Here is an 11,860-nt window from a genome sequence, read left to right on the forward strand (position 1 = left end):
ATGCTCGATTAGTTCACTGACTTCATTCAAGTTTGAAACCCGTCAAAATTAACGTCACAACACGTTTTGGCCCAAAAGCCCCGTCACAAACTGGATAAATAGATTGGCACGTAAAGCTGAGTTGGGTTCAAACTTAAGGTCCAAGTCCAAGACCAATCATTCTACTGGGTTGGTTGATCCACTAACGAGCCTCGACTGGGTGGAGTCTATGAACCAGCAGAGAGCCACGGGTCCAATAACTCTCAACTTCTCAAGTCAAGCACGCAGCCTCTTTTTAATTTTCTTCATAAATTGTAGTACCATTTCAATTTCGTTTCCCTCCGCACCACTAAACTAAAGAAAAGAAAAAAAGAAAAAGGTAACAGAATGGAAAACGACACCGTATACTGGTAATAGTCCTTGCTTTGATCGGGTTGTTGTCCCTTAGATCAGTGTGCTGCGTGCAGCTCTGCGTAACTACTAAGCGAATTATTAGACGTTTGTGAAGTCACAGAGAGAAAAAAGCAAGCATCAATGGCTGAACCCAAAACCAAATACGATCGCCAGCTCAGGTACTGTCTCTCTCTCTCTCTCTCTCTCTCTCTCTCTTCCCCACTTTACCGCTTTCCCCTCCTCCAGCATTTCACTAATTCCGTGAGCTCCACTCTCCACTCTCAGCTCGGTCAAGCTTTTTTGCTCTAGCTATTAGCTTTTTTGTTTTGTTCTGTTTTTCTTTTGGGTCACTGGCTTCTATGTGCTTACGCTTAATTGAAATTGCAGAATCTGGGGCGAGCAAGGACAGACAGCCCTAGAGAAAGCCAGCATATGCTTACTGAATTGCGGTCCTACTGGTTCCGAAACCTTGAAGAACCTTGTTCTTGGTGGGGTTGGAAGCATCACCGTCATTGATGGATCCAAAGTTGAATTGGGTGACCTTGGAAACAACTTCATGGGTATGTTTTCTCTAGTTGTTGCTGCGTTTGATTGCCCCTTTTGAGTGTCCTTTCCTCTCATATTGATTGGATATTTTGGTAGTTGATGAATCAAGCGTTGGCAAATCGAAAGCGAAATGTGTTTGTCAGTTTCTTCAAGAGCTAAACGATGCTGTTAAGGCCAAGTTTATAGAAGAGTATCCGGAGGCTTTGATTGAGACAAACCCATCATTCTTTTCTCAGTTTACCTTAGTTGTAGCCACTCAGGTATGGGCTGCTGATGCCAATGTCTTTGCATAGAGTATGGTTCAGTACATATTTCTATTTTGTGATTTCTATAGTCAGAGTTGTTAATAGAAATATCTTTGACTGCGGTTTTCTAATTTTACCATCAGCTAGTGGAAGATTCAATGGTAAAGCTTGATAGAATCTGCAGGGAGGCAAATGTGATATTGGTCTTTGCTCGCTCTTATGGCCTCACTGGGCTGGTTCGTATCAGTCTGAAGGTAATGCGTTTAAGTTTGTTGTTGGAGATGTTTTCTCTGTCTTGGTATTCTGGAACTTGAGGATTTAGCTTTTGTACTACAATTGAAGAGAGTAATGGAAATTGTGAGGAATGAGAATTGATGTTCCTCCAGAGCTGTGTCCTATTTTGAAGCTTGATAGTTTAATGATCAGAGGCTTTTTTCTGATTGATTACTTCATAAGAAAAGGAATGTGCTTTGAAACTTGCTTATATGGATATCTAGACGTAAAGGTGAAAAATGGATCTTAGAAAGTTATGATTATAAATATTTGTATTTGAACCTAAATAGTGCTTTTCTCCATTTTCTCCATGTTTTTTTTGGGGCAGGAACATACTGTGATTGAGTCGAAGCCTGAACATTTTCTGGATGACCTTCGTTTAAATAATCCATGGCCTGAGCTTAGAGGGTACAGAATTCTATTTTTTTAAATATGTTTTTATCTGAGACATTGTCCATGATACTTTTTTGGATTTCTGATATTAAGTATTTGTATGTTGTCTTTATATTATTTGGTTTTGGCCTATATAAGCTGATGATTGGCATTCTGGTTTCTTAGCCCATATGGGTGTGTTTCCTGACACCATGAGTTTAGTTTTCAGAAACCTGATTTTCAATCTATTATTTATTGATGGTAGGTTTGCAGAAACCATTGATCTAGATGTGACAGATCCTGTTGCCCACAAGCACATACCATATGTTCTCATTCTTGTCAAGATGGCAGAGGAGTGGTCCAAAAGTCATGATGGTAAACTTCCATCAACTAGGGAAGAGAAAAAAGAGTTCAAGGTTTGCCTGCTTGATTCATACATTTTCTGTTCGTTTTTATTCTTACATTTGCCCTCTAGCAATATGATTTTTTTTTTCCCTTGTGGTCTTGAATTTGTTAGGAGCATATCAAAGCTAGGATGACTTCCCTTGATGAAGATAACTATAAAGAAGCCATTGAGGCCTCCTTCAAAGTCTTTGCTCCACGTGGAATTAGTGAGTATATTTTCAAACATTGGTTGTAGTTTTTTAGTATATTTTGCAGAAGAGTCTGTTGTATATTGACATAATTCACATAATATAATTAATCTGGCAAAAAAGATAAATGGCATCCTCCACATGTGTTTGATGACTTCTACATCTTTATAAACTTAGTGGTATTGCACTATACTTCTTTGTAGTTTGTCATCATATTGTGTTTTCGGCCTTGAATATTGATGAGTCAATAGCAGTCTGACTTTTGTGTTAATTTCTTCTTCTTTTATGTCTCAGGTTCAGATTTGCAACAGTTAATTGGAGATAGATTTGTGGAAGTTGATTCCAGTTCATCCGATTTTTGGGTGATGGTGGCAGCATTGAAGGTTTGTGAAACCAATATTGCATCAATTACAATTACAACTGTAGTGCGCTCAGGATAAAGTTATTGTTGCATAAATGCATATCTTCTAGAGTCTCTCAAACAGATTCTTTCTTTATTGTCAATCCTTTGTGATTGACAAGCCCTTCTGTTTTTCTGAAAAAACAACATATCAAGCCTATCATTTTCAAGACTGAAACTGTCTTTTAAGTGTTTTTTCAGTGATAATTGGCTGTGTTATGTTCAGGCAGTTAACCATATGTATTTCGCATAAATAGGTTGGGTCCAATAGATTCCTAGGTTTTCATATTCAAAGGGAATGCACAACTCATGTTCAGAGTTGTTCTCATGCTGAGTTTGTCTCCCTTGAATGCTTCAGGCAGACGTTTTAGTTTCCTATGAAGATTTCAGCCATCTTACAGTGGATGTATGAAGCTTGCCAATATTATTAAATTTTATTGTTGAGAAAATTAGATGCTCATAATTATCTTGTCCGATATCATATGGGATCTAGATCCATTTCATTGTCAATTTCTCAAGTTGTATAATCAAGAATCTTCTCTTTGCAGGAATTCATAGAAAATGAAGGTGGTGGCGAGGCACCCCTCGAGGGATCAATACCAGATATGACATCTTCGACAGAGTCAGTGATTGATCTTCCAATAATAGGATTCTATCCTTTCTTGTTTGTGCTTTTGAAAAATAATTTGTTGACACAAGAGCTCTATCAACTCTCTTGTAGGCACTATGTATGCTTACAGAAACTCTACCAAGCCAAGGCTGAGGCTGATTTTCTTGTTATTGAGCAAAGGGTTAGGACTATTCTGAAAAGAATTGGTAGAGATCCAAATAGCATCTCAAAGACAACCATAAAAAGTTTCTGCAAAAATGCAAGAAAACTCAAAGTAAGCGTTTTGAGTTCCACTTTATGCGTAACCTACATGTATTGCTTCATTAGTATTGTAAAGTATTTCTTTTACTTAAGCCTCTTGATGTTTGCCTAGTTGACTTCAATTGAACACTAATCTTTACTTTGTAGGTTTGCAGGTATCGCCTCGTCGAAGATGAGTTCAATTCTCCAGTCCTACCAGAGTTGCAGAAGTATCTAACAGATGAGGATTACAGGTACATTATGATTTATCATTGCTTTTAGATTATATTATTGCAGAACAGACTCAATAAAGGTTTTTGTATAGTTACTTTTTCTGTCAGTTAAGGAAACTGATATGTGAGTGCTGTGCCTGTGTGCTATTGTTATTCATTTAGAAAGTTTCCAATTGTCAAGTAGAAGACCCCTTGTTAGAAGGTTTCCAGTTGTCAAGTAGAAGATCCCTTGTGATTTGTTTTTTCTTGATAGATTTGAATATTATTTTTTCTTTTTATAAATATGATTGGTTTTTCTACCCTTGAATATAGTTTCTTAGACTTTACATGAGAGAAACTAATGGATATGGAATTTATGACTGAAAAGAAAGGAAAGAAGGTTGTATAGCTAGAAGGATTTGTTTTGCTTAAAATTCACTGTTTTCTTTAATTTCCATGACAGTGTTGCTGGTGGGTTTTATATTTTGCTCAGAGCTGTTGATCGGTTTGCTGCCAATTACAACAGTTTTCCTGGGCAATTTGATGGGTAATGCCTGATACTGTTAACAACCATGTTATGATACAAACTTGTAATATTTGTACTGATTCATGCTGACTCCCTCATAGTGTGATGGATGAGGACATATCTCGGTTGAAAACTACAGCTGTTGGCCTGCTTAATGATTTAGGCTGCAATGGTGTAACATTAACTGAGGACCTTATCAACGAGATGTGCCGATTTGGTGCTGCCGAGCTCCATGCAGTTGCTGCTTTCATTGGAGGAATTGCATCTCAGGAAGTGATCAAGGTTTTTGTGTTTCTAGCGTTGCTTCATTTGATTGCCGTTATTTTTACAACCAGGGACCCAAATGATGGTCATTGACATTTAAAATGACATTTACCTTTTTTAACATGTCACTGACAGCTTATAACAAGACAATTTGTGCCCTTGTCTGGGACTTTCATCTTCAACGGCATCGATCATAAGTCTCAATTGTTGTCTCTATAGAACTTTCTAAAGCCAGAGAAGATTTAAAATGTCTGTAAGTTTTGACCTTTGGTAAACATCCATATCTAGAATTTATAATTTCTGTTTGAGGAGCAGACTCTAACCTAACCTCTGGTTTTCATTTGCAGATGATCTTTATAATTGGGATTGGGCAAATTAAGGTTTGATCTTACAGCTTTGTTGCATGCTATTTTTGGCACATTTTGAATGGAGACTTCCTTCCCGTTGGTGAGAGAGGCAGGATTGATCTTACAGCTTTGTTGCATGCTTGCAGTCACATGATATTGGAGTAGTTTTGTTTCTTATTCCATTATCCCCTGGATATGCGATGTAAGTCAGGCCAAAAAGAAAAGAAGATATGTGGGAGAGAGATATCTATGAGAATGACTCTCCAATTTGCTTTAACAGAAAGGAAAATCTAATTATTTTTGGTGATTTTCTTTTATGTTGTTATTTTTGCCTCATCTATTTGATCAAATTTGATTAATATGTGTTATGGACTACAAATTAACGTATTACAAAATAGATGAAAAATTGACGAATCATATCGTCTTCGGTAATACTATTTGGACACCCTTAATTAATCACATTAGATGAGCTGACTATCTAATTGCAATAAATAAGAAATGAGTGAAAGCAATACTCAGATACTTAACTTTTGATAATACGACAACTATTTAATTAAGAGTACCAAATGCATAAAATTCAGAAATCAAAAGGAAAACTCACTTGAAATACTGGAAATAATGAAATGCACAACATGCACATTAAACCGCAAAATCAAAGAGATTCTTGCTCACAATAGCTGTGTATAAATAAGCTAGGAAGGTGTCTCCTTTTGGATAAAGCAGTAGCATGAATTTCTTCTGGGTTTCCTTGGCTCTTCCTTTTGATAGTCAGGATGTTCTTATTAATCATGTATTGAGCACCCCATCATTTTTCTAGAATTCAATGAAGTTTTCCCTTGTATTGCTGAGGTTCCGTAAAGAGAAAAATACCCCACAAAGTCTTTCAAAACGAGGAGAAATTTGTATTCTAAAGAAAACTTGAAATAGAAAAGATACAAGGGAGCGTTTGGAATAGGGACATGATGACTGAGGGAACTGCAAACAAATTCTCCATAGCATAAGAGATGAAATAGAATCACATGTCGTCTGCAACTGCACTGTTGATTCATAAACCCTCGGCAACAGCAGAAGCCTTCTTGGTAGGATTGTAAACACTAAATTCGCCAAAGTCTCTCCTACCACTGGAAAAAACAGCGCCCGTTATCAGCCCCTTGGCATAGATGAACAAAATTTCAGCACTTAAACATAATTATATAAATCAAAACTCGAGGGAAGCATAGAAAGAGAACAAGCATGTACCTGTGCGTAATATCCCAGCCAGAAGGTAAGAAACGAGGATGAACAGCTTCAACAAATACTTGTCTCCACCTTTGACAAAACTGACGTATACCATCTTCGCCATATTCCTTTAGCAGATGCTCCACAACTTGCTTACCATGTGGACCATGTCCTAGGAGAGACATTTTTGATCTATGTTTAGGTTGGGAAATTGCATCATCTCTGGCATAGTAGACGTCAACTGATCCATTTTGTGCACTACTCTCACAATCACCATCAGCATTTACAACAGATACAAACTGCGTATCAGAGACTCCACTTATATCTGAGTCCATGTTCTGAACAACGTCAGAAGCTTTGTCATCAGACCCCAAATATGAATTTAAAGAGTTGCTGCCTAAACCAACAGCATCCTTCACTATGATAATGTCTCTATCTTCTTTTCCAGTAAATGCTTCTGCTGTGCTGGTACATGATTCATGTAGAGTGTCAACTTCTGACACTTTAACACTGGCACATGCAGACATGGTAACAGTATTTTTCTCCTGCTCTGCATCTGAAGGAACACGCCCTCTAGACTTCCTGAAAAAAAGCCCTTTCTTCTTTTCAAATCGTCTTCTCTCATGAGGACTCATGCCAACCAGTAAAGCACTCTCTAAATCTTCCTCAGATATTTGCCTCCCTCCATAATATCTCATAACAATCTGCAAAGCAAATAAATATTTATTCACATTCACATAAGCTCCTAAAATCAAGAGACTAGCAGTAGTAAAAACCTGTAATGTCAAAATTAACGGAATCAACACAAAAAAACCTGTGGTGTGGCCTTTCACAATCATGGATATTTATACTGAATGAAATGCAAGAAAAAATGAAGCCGTTTTACTAAAGTTCAACCAAGAGTTGTAGCATTCACTGTCCTTTTGCTTTATCCAACCATAATGAACTTATATACCATTGTAATAATTTTTAAAAATCACGAGCTAAATATACGCTCATGTACCTCTGTCAGTTCGTCACGGCGCGTGGATGGCATTCTTGGTCCATGGCGCAAAAGAGCCATAGCAGCAGTTCGTAATTGTAAAGGAGATACACCTTCCTCCTCAAAAGATGTTGCCGGCACAGATGACTCAGATATAGCTTGAGCTTGTTCTGAAACAACCACTTTACGAACAAAAAGTGGAATCCCATATTCTGCAGCGATCTGTTTTTTGTACTTCTCAGCAGAGGCATGAGCTATTTCGTGACAGTCCACGCATACTAGGACAATATCATGAGAGCGGTGGCTTTTCATATGTTCCGGGAAGTGCATTCTGTAGCATGAGGGAATTATTCGGTACCGTAAGTAATGATTTCTTTCGCCGCAGCCAACACATATATTTTTCTTACTTTGAATGTAAAAATCATTGCCTTCATCTTCTGGACGGCCTTTGGGCTCAAAAAGAAGCATAATGGCAGGTGGATTTTCATCAACAAGTTTCGCCAAATCCCGACGAAGATACCTGTAAGATACAACATTGGTCATGCCAAATGCAATCCATTTTGTGGTAAAAACGTATTAATTAAGAGATATGATTGCCAACCATTCAAGCTTCCTGCGGTCACAGTAACAAAGCAACCGCCCATCATCTGCATAGATCCTGCAATTATGATAAACTGGAGCTTTGCAGGAAAATTTTTGAACAAACAGCTGCCGAGAAGTTTTTCGAGCAACTTTCTTTGAGTATCTGACCCCATTTTGTCTAGAAACTTGTGTCATTTTCAGATTACACTTAATCAGCAAAGCATAATTGAAGATAGACAGTGGACAACTCCCATTTGTACCCAGGCAGTTTTGAAGAATCAGGGGAAAGAAATCATCAGCGTTGCCAATTTTGTTCTGGAGCAGATGATAAAGATCATCCAAATGGCTGCAAACAACTGGGGATGGAGATGAGAGGCCTGAACTCAAACTTGAATCCACAACAGAATCAGCTTGAGCAATGGTAGCTAATATTTCTGTAGGGGTCATTGGAGCTGTATCTGCAAGGGCAACAATAGCTTGATCTGATATTACATATCTCAAGCTCTCATCATGTACACGAGCCTGGAAAGGAAGTAAATGGCATGTGATTGCTTAAGTATCCAGAAGGCGATCTCAGTACACTAAGGTGCAACATTACAAGATGAAAAACATGAAAATAAGAATGTATGTGTCTAAGTTTCATGAGATTCGAGAGTAGGTACTCTTTGTCCATACTGTAAGTTGTAATGTCAATAATGAAAAAATTAAACAAATAACTGGACAACAGAGTTAAACTCTATGCATCCATCTTTCGAAAAAAAAAATCTATGTATCCATTGTAGCCAAACTTTGGGAAAATGTAATACTAACCATTAAATCTCTCCATGCGCATAATTTGCTCACAGCACCCTGAAACCAAAATACAAACTTTTGCATAATTATACTTGGTTTAATAAGTAACTTTGTTCATTAGAAATGTTACAAGAACCGTACAAGAATCTAGAAAGAAAGGCCAGGAAAAAGAAATTCTAACAAGAGCTGGCCTCTCAATTCCACGACTGAATGCTTGACTACGGAAAAGCCCTACAGTTCCTCTCATCAGCCCAAATGCAGCAAAAATACCCAATAGGACCACCATCCACAAAGCTTTCTTGGGTCTCTTAACAAAACTACAGTCCCAGTTTAATAAAGGGGAACTCACTGAATCCAAAATACCCAACTCGCTCCCTCCTCCCCCCAGCTAAGGAAAAATAAAGAAAGAAAAAGCTCCCAAGCTATGAACAATGCAAAAATTGGTGGAAAGCAGATTCAAATGCATTTTTGCATTGATGTGATTTATTGATTATATGCAATACTTTCAACTGCTTGAAGTGTCAAGAACATCAAAAGAAGCATACCTGGATTTCACAAGAAACTGATGAAATTCCTCTTCGTCCGTTCAAATGGCGGCTAAAAATTGATGATGCAGCAGACTCTCCAGGAGAAGCTTCTATCTCTTTAGTGTACAGTTGCAAACACATCAAGTTTGAACGCCGACTAGCCTCGAGAACAAAATGGAATTTGTCATTGGAACAGGAGTTTTCTGATAGAGTGAGATATTTAGAATTTCAATGCAGTGATTATGAGAAAGGTGTAGGCATAGTTTGAAAAAGGTTATCAACTTGAAATCAGGGCTAAGCAAGAGTTACCATATAACACATGCACTGTGTTTTAGCTTAGTTCATGCTTCATAAAAGATTAATAGATAAGTATCATCACAAATGGTTAACTTCATCATGTCAGAAAACATTCAGAGGTGTGCAGACACACACATACAATGTCAAAAATTGGAATTTACCGGTTTTACTTAATATGAAAACTTTCATCATTTCATCTTATTCAGGTTATGAACTCTCTGGAAACAAAAAGGATCACAGGAGTGCAGACATGCACATACAATGCCGAAGACTGAAGACTGGCATTCACTGGTTCTGGATTTCAATGCTTATAGTATGTTCATGATTCACATGCCATAATCCTTTCATTTTTCATTAAATAAATGTCAAGAAGAAGCTATGACACAAGAAGGAAGGTGTACCATTATCCAGTATTTCCAGCTCAGCAATTAAACAGCGTGAAATATACAGTAAATAGTGTGCATCTGTTCGAGCATATTGCACCATTTCTGTTGACAAGGGTCGTTGCCTCCAGTCTTCGCGCTACAAATCAATATGAGAATGGATAAGAAGCAATATGACATCTCTTATGAGCACAGTAGCTACATCTCAAATCCTTAAAACAAGATTTTCAAAATCTATGTATAATTGTTGGTTAGAAGGAACGGTTACTACTAACTAAAGTCAAGTTAACCAATTAGTAGAAAATTATAAATTTAAAGAAAGAAGCAAGCAAAAGGATCAACAATAAGACAGCGTCATGGCCAAACCTGTAACAATTTGTTTGTGACTACTCCACAGTAAGATTCAAGTAAATAAGCCAATGATTTCTGTGGTTTTGACAACACTTCGCAAGCCTGCAGTGTATTAAAAAGAACATGAATTGAGTTTTATGTTTATATAATTGAGTTTACATGTCATCTAACACTGATCCAACATAATACAAAAATGACATCTGACCTTTGCGGTATCGAAGAGATTAACAACATAAATATGGAAATCCCTTTGTAGCCAGAGAACATCACTATCTGCCCCATGGAACACCTACGTACGTCACATAAAATACCCACACAAAAAGGCAATACAATTAAAACTCCACCATCTTAACGCTAATACATTACAAATACAATTCATTCATAGTGTTACCACTTGCACCCAAATCAGTAACACACACACAAAAAGCATAAATAAATAATTACCTTACAGATACTAGCATCCGCAAAAACTGGCCGAAGAAGGCTCATGCAATCACGCAGAGCAATCGTGTCCACCAAATAATCTTCTTTCTCAGTAGAAATCTAATCAAAGTATCACCAAAATTAGAAATGTACACACAACATATAGACATACATTCATTTGTCAAATGATTTAGCTTACCTGCACTAAAGCTGTGAAACCCAAAAAGGATCTTAAGCTATGCTGCTCAGTATCAACGCCAAAAACCTTCTCTTTACTCAAAACCTCAACGAGTTCCTTCAACTGCGACTCAGTCTCAACCCAAACGTACAACTCACTCAGTTTTTTCAAATCCACATTCTTCACCGTAATGCACTGAAGCTCAAGCCGAGGACTTTCAATCAAGGCAGTGACTTCCGCCTCGTAAGGATGCGAATTCAAAGTCTTATCTATCCACCCAAATTTCAAACTTCCATCAACATTTCCAAGAAAATCAAATTAACGAAAAAAATTCAACGAAAGCAAACAATTTTCTGAGTGTTACTTAATACCTTCTTGAGGGTCGTTGAGGAGGTTTAAATGCTTGAACGGAGAGTATGTATTATCAGCTAAAACACGCTTGAATCCGCACTGTGGCTTGGTGTGGTCGGCTCGTAAATAACACCGACTTTGGGGGCACTTCTGCTTTCGGCGTCTTCGTTCTCGAGCGAGGAAGAAGACTGAAAGAGCTGTCAAAGAAGCGAGGGCAACTACTAGTATCTTCAGCTGTTTGGCTTTCTTCTCCATTTCTGTGATTCTGTTTGTCTTTGCTGCTCGGCAGCTTCAGCCTTCTGCTTCTGTTTCGCTCGATCGAAGCGGAACAGAGGGAAGTCGACGGTTTGCTTTCGCCGCGGGCTTACGTGGCACATTCAAAGCAGCACACGGCAGACCGTTTTTTTCTTTCAGTAATACGACAACTCGTTTTTGTGCCTCAGGCTCAGGCGGGCCAATTGCATCCAATCCGACATTGGTACATTGGATTGGGCTGTAGTTTCCAATTAGGATCCGTTCTATGGCCACCCAAAAGTAATCTTTGGGCACCCAATTTCTATATATTTTTTTTCCTTTTTCTAAAATCCGATATATGCCATTGTATTCTCTGTCAATCTAGCATAAATAATTGACAGCTCTTATAATGAACTTTGATCCTTGAGTTGAGTGTTTATTAAAGAATTATAAGAGATTAGCTGAAATTGCTCCTATGATTTTATTTATTTATTATTATTTGTTCACGGGGCACAATCATAATCAAATATGTATAAGCCTTT

At 37.8% G+C, this 11,860-nt stretch overlaps 2 protein-coding genes across 4 annotated transcripts; one reads left to right on the top strand and one right to left on the bottom strand.

The window, feature by feature from the left end:
* The first annotated feature begins 361 nt into the window (after positions 1–361).
* LOC103329381 (NEDD8-activating enzyme E1 regulatory subunit AXR1-like) lies at positions 362–5,317 on the top strand. Of its 2 annotated transcripts, none has more exons than XM_008231840.3 (15): positions 362–551; positions 760–932; positions 1,015–1,178; positions 1,307–1,417; positions 1,765–1,844; positions 2,074–2,224; positions 2,326–2,419; positions 2,696–2,784; positions 3,350–3,423; positions 3,523–3,685; positions 3,820–3,905; positions 4,327–4,410; positions 4,491–4,671; positions 4,789–4,906; positions 5,001–5,317. In XM_008231840.3, exons 1-14 carry the CDS (start codon positions 514–516, stop codon positions 4,870–4,872), a joined length of 1,572 nt encoding a protein of 523 aa, XP_008230062.1. In that variant the 5' UTR covers positions 362–513; the 3' UTR covers positions 4,873–4,906; positions 5,001–5,317. The 2 variants fall into 2 exon arrangements, with proteins under 2 accessions (XP_008230062.1, XP_008230061.1); XM_008231839.3 differs by having other exon boundaries at positions 365–551; positions 4,789–4,902.
* A 211-nt stretch (positions 5,318–5,528) lies between these two features.
* LOC103329380 (Polynucleotidyl transferase, ribonuclease H fold protein with HRDC domain-containing protein) lies at positions 5,529–11,430 on the bottom strand. Of its 2 annotated transcripts, none has more exons than XM_016793574.2 (12): positions 11,105–11,430; positions 10,755–11,002; positions 10,577–10,675; positions 10,338–10,421; positions 10,148–10,234; positions 9,800–9,920; positions 9,120–9,304; positions 8,593–8,631; positions 7,802–8,304; positions 7,222–7,720; positions 6,240–6,922; positions 5,529–6,150 (listed from the first exon to the last, which is right to left on the bottom strand). In XM_016793574.2, exons 1-12 carry the CDS (start codon positions 11,337–11,339, stop codon positions 6,144–6,146), a joined length of 2,790 nt encoding a protein of 929 aa, XP_016649060.2. In that variant the 5' UTR covers positions 11,340–11,430; the 3' UTR covers positions 5,529–6,143. The 2 variants fall into 2 exon arrangements, with proteins under 2 accessions (XP_016649060.2, XP_008230060.2); XM_008231838.3 differs by having other exon boundaries at positions 5,529–6,121; positions 11,105–11,429.
* Between the last annotated feature and the right edge of the window lie 430 nt (positions 11,431–11,860).

Source organism: Prunus mume, linkage group LG4 (genome assembly GCF_029339155.1).
Source record: "Prunus mume cultivar Tortuosa linkage group LG4, ASM2933915v1, whole genome shotgun sequence".
Taxonomy (NCBI): domain Eukaryota; kingdom Viridiplantae; phylum Streptophyta; class Magnoliopsida; order Rosales; family Rosaceae; genus Prunus; species Prunus mume.

Coding starts and splice junctions, on each gene's coding strand:
- LOC103329381 (XM_008231840.3), top strand. CDS start 514: ATGGCTGAACCCAAAACCAAATACGATCGCCAGCTCAG. Junction 1,845..2,073: donor CCATGGCCTGAGCTTAGAGG/GTACAGAATTCT, acceptor TATTGATGGTAG/GTTTGCAGAAACCATTGATC. Junction 3,906..4,326: donor CTAACAGATGAGGATTACAG/GTACATTATGAT, acceptor TTTCCATGACAG/TGTTGCTGGTGGGTTTTATA.
- LOC103329380 (XM_008231838.3), bottom strand. CDS start 11,339: ATGGAGAAGAAAGCCAAACAGCTGAAGATACTAGTAGTTGCCCTCGCT. Junction 10,422..10,576: donor CGGATGCTAGTATCTGTAAG/GTAATTATTTAT, acceptor TGACGTACGTAG/GTGTTCCATGGGGCAGATAG. Junction 6,923..7,221: donor GCCGTGACGAACTGACAGAG/GTACATGAGCGT, acceptor TTTGCTTTGCAG/ATTGTTATGAGATATTATGG.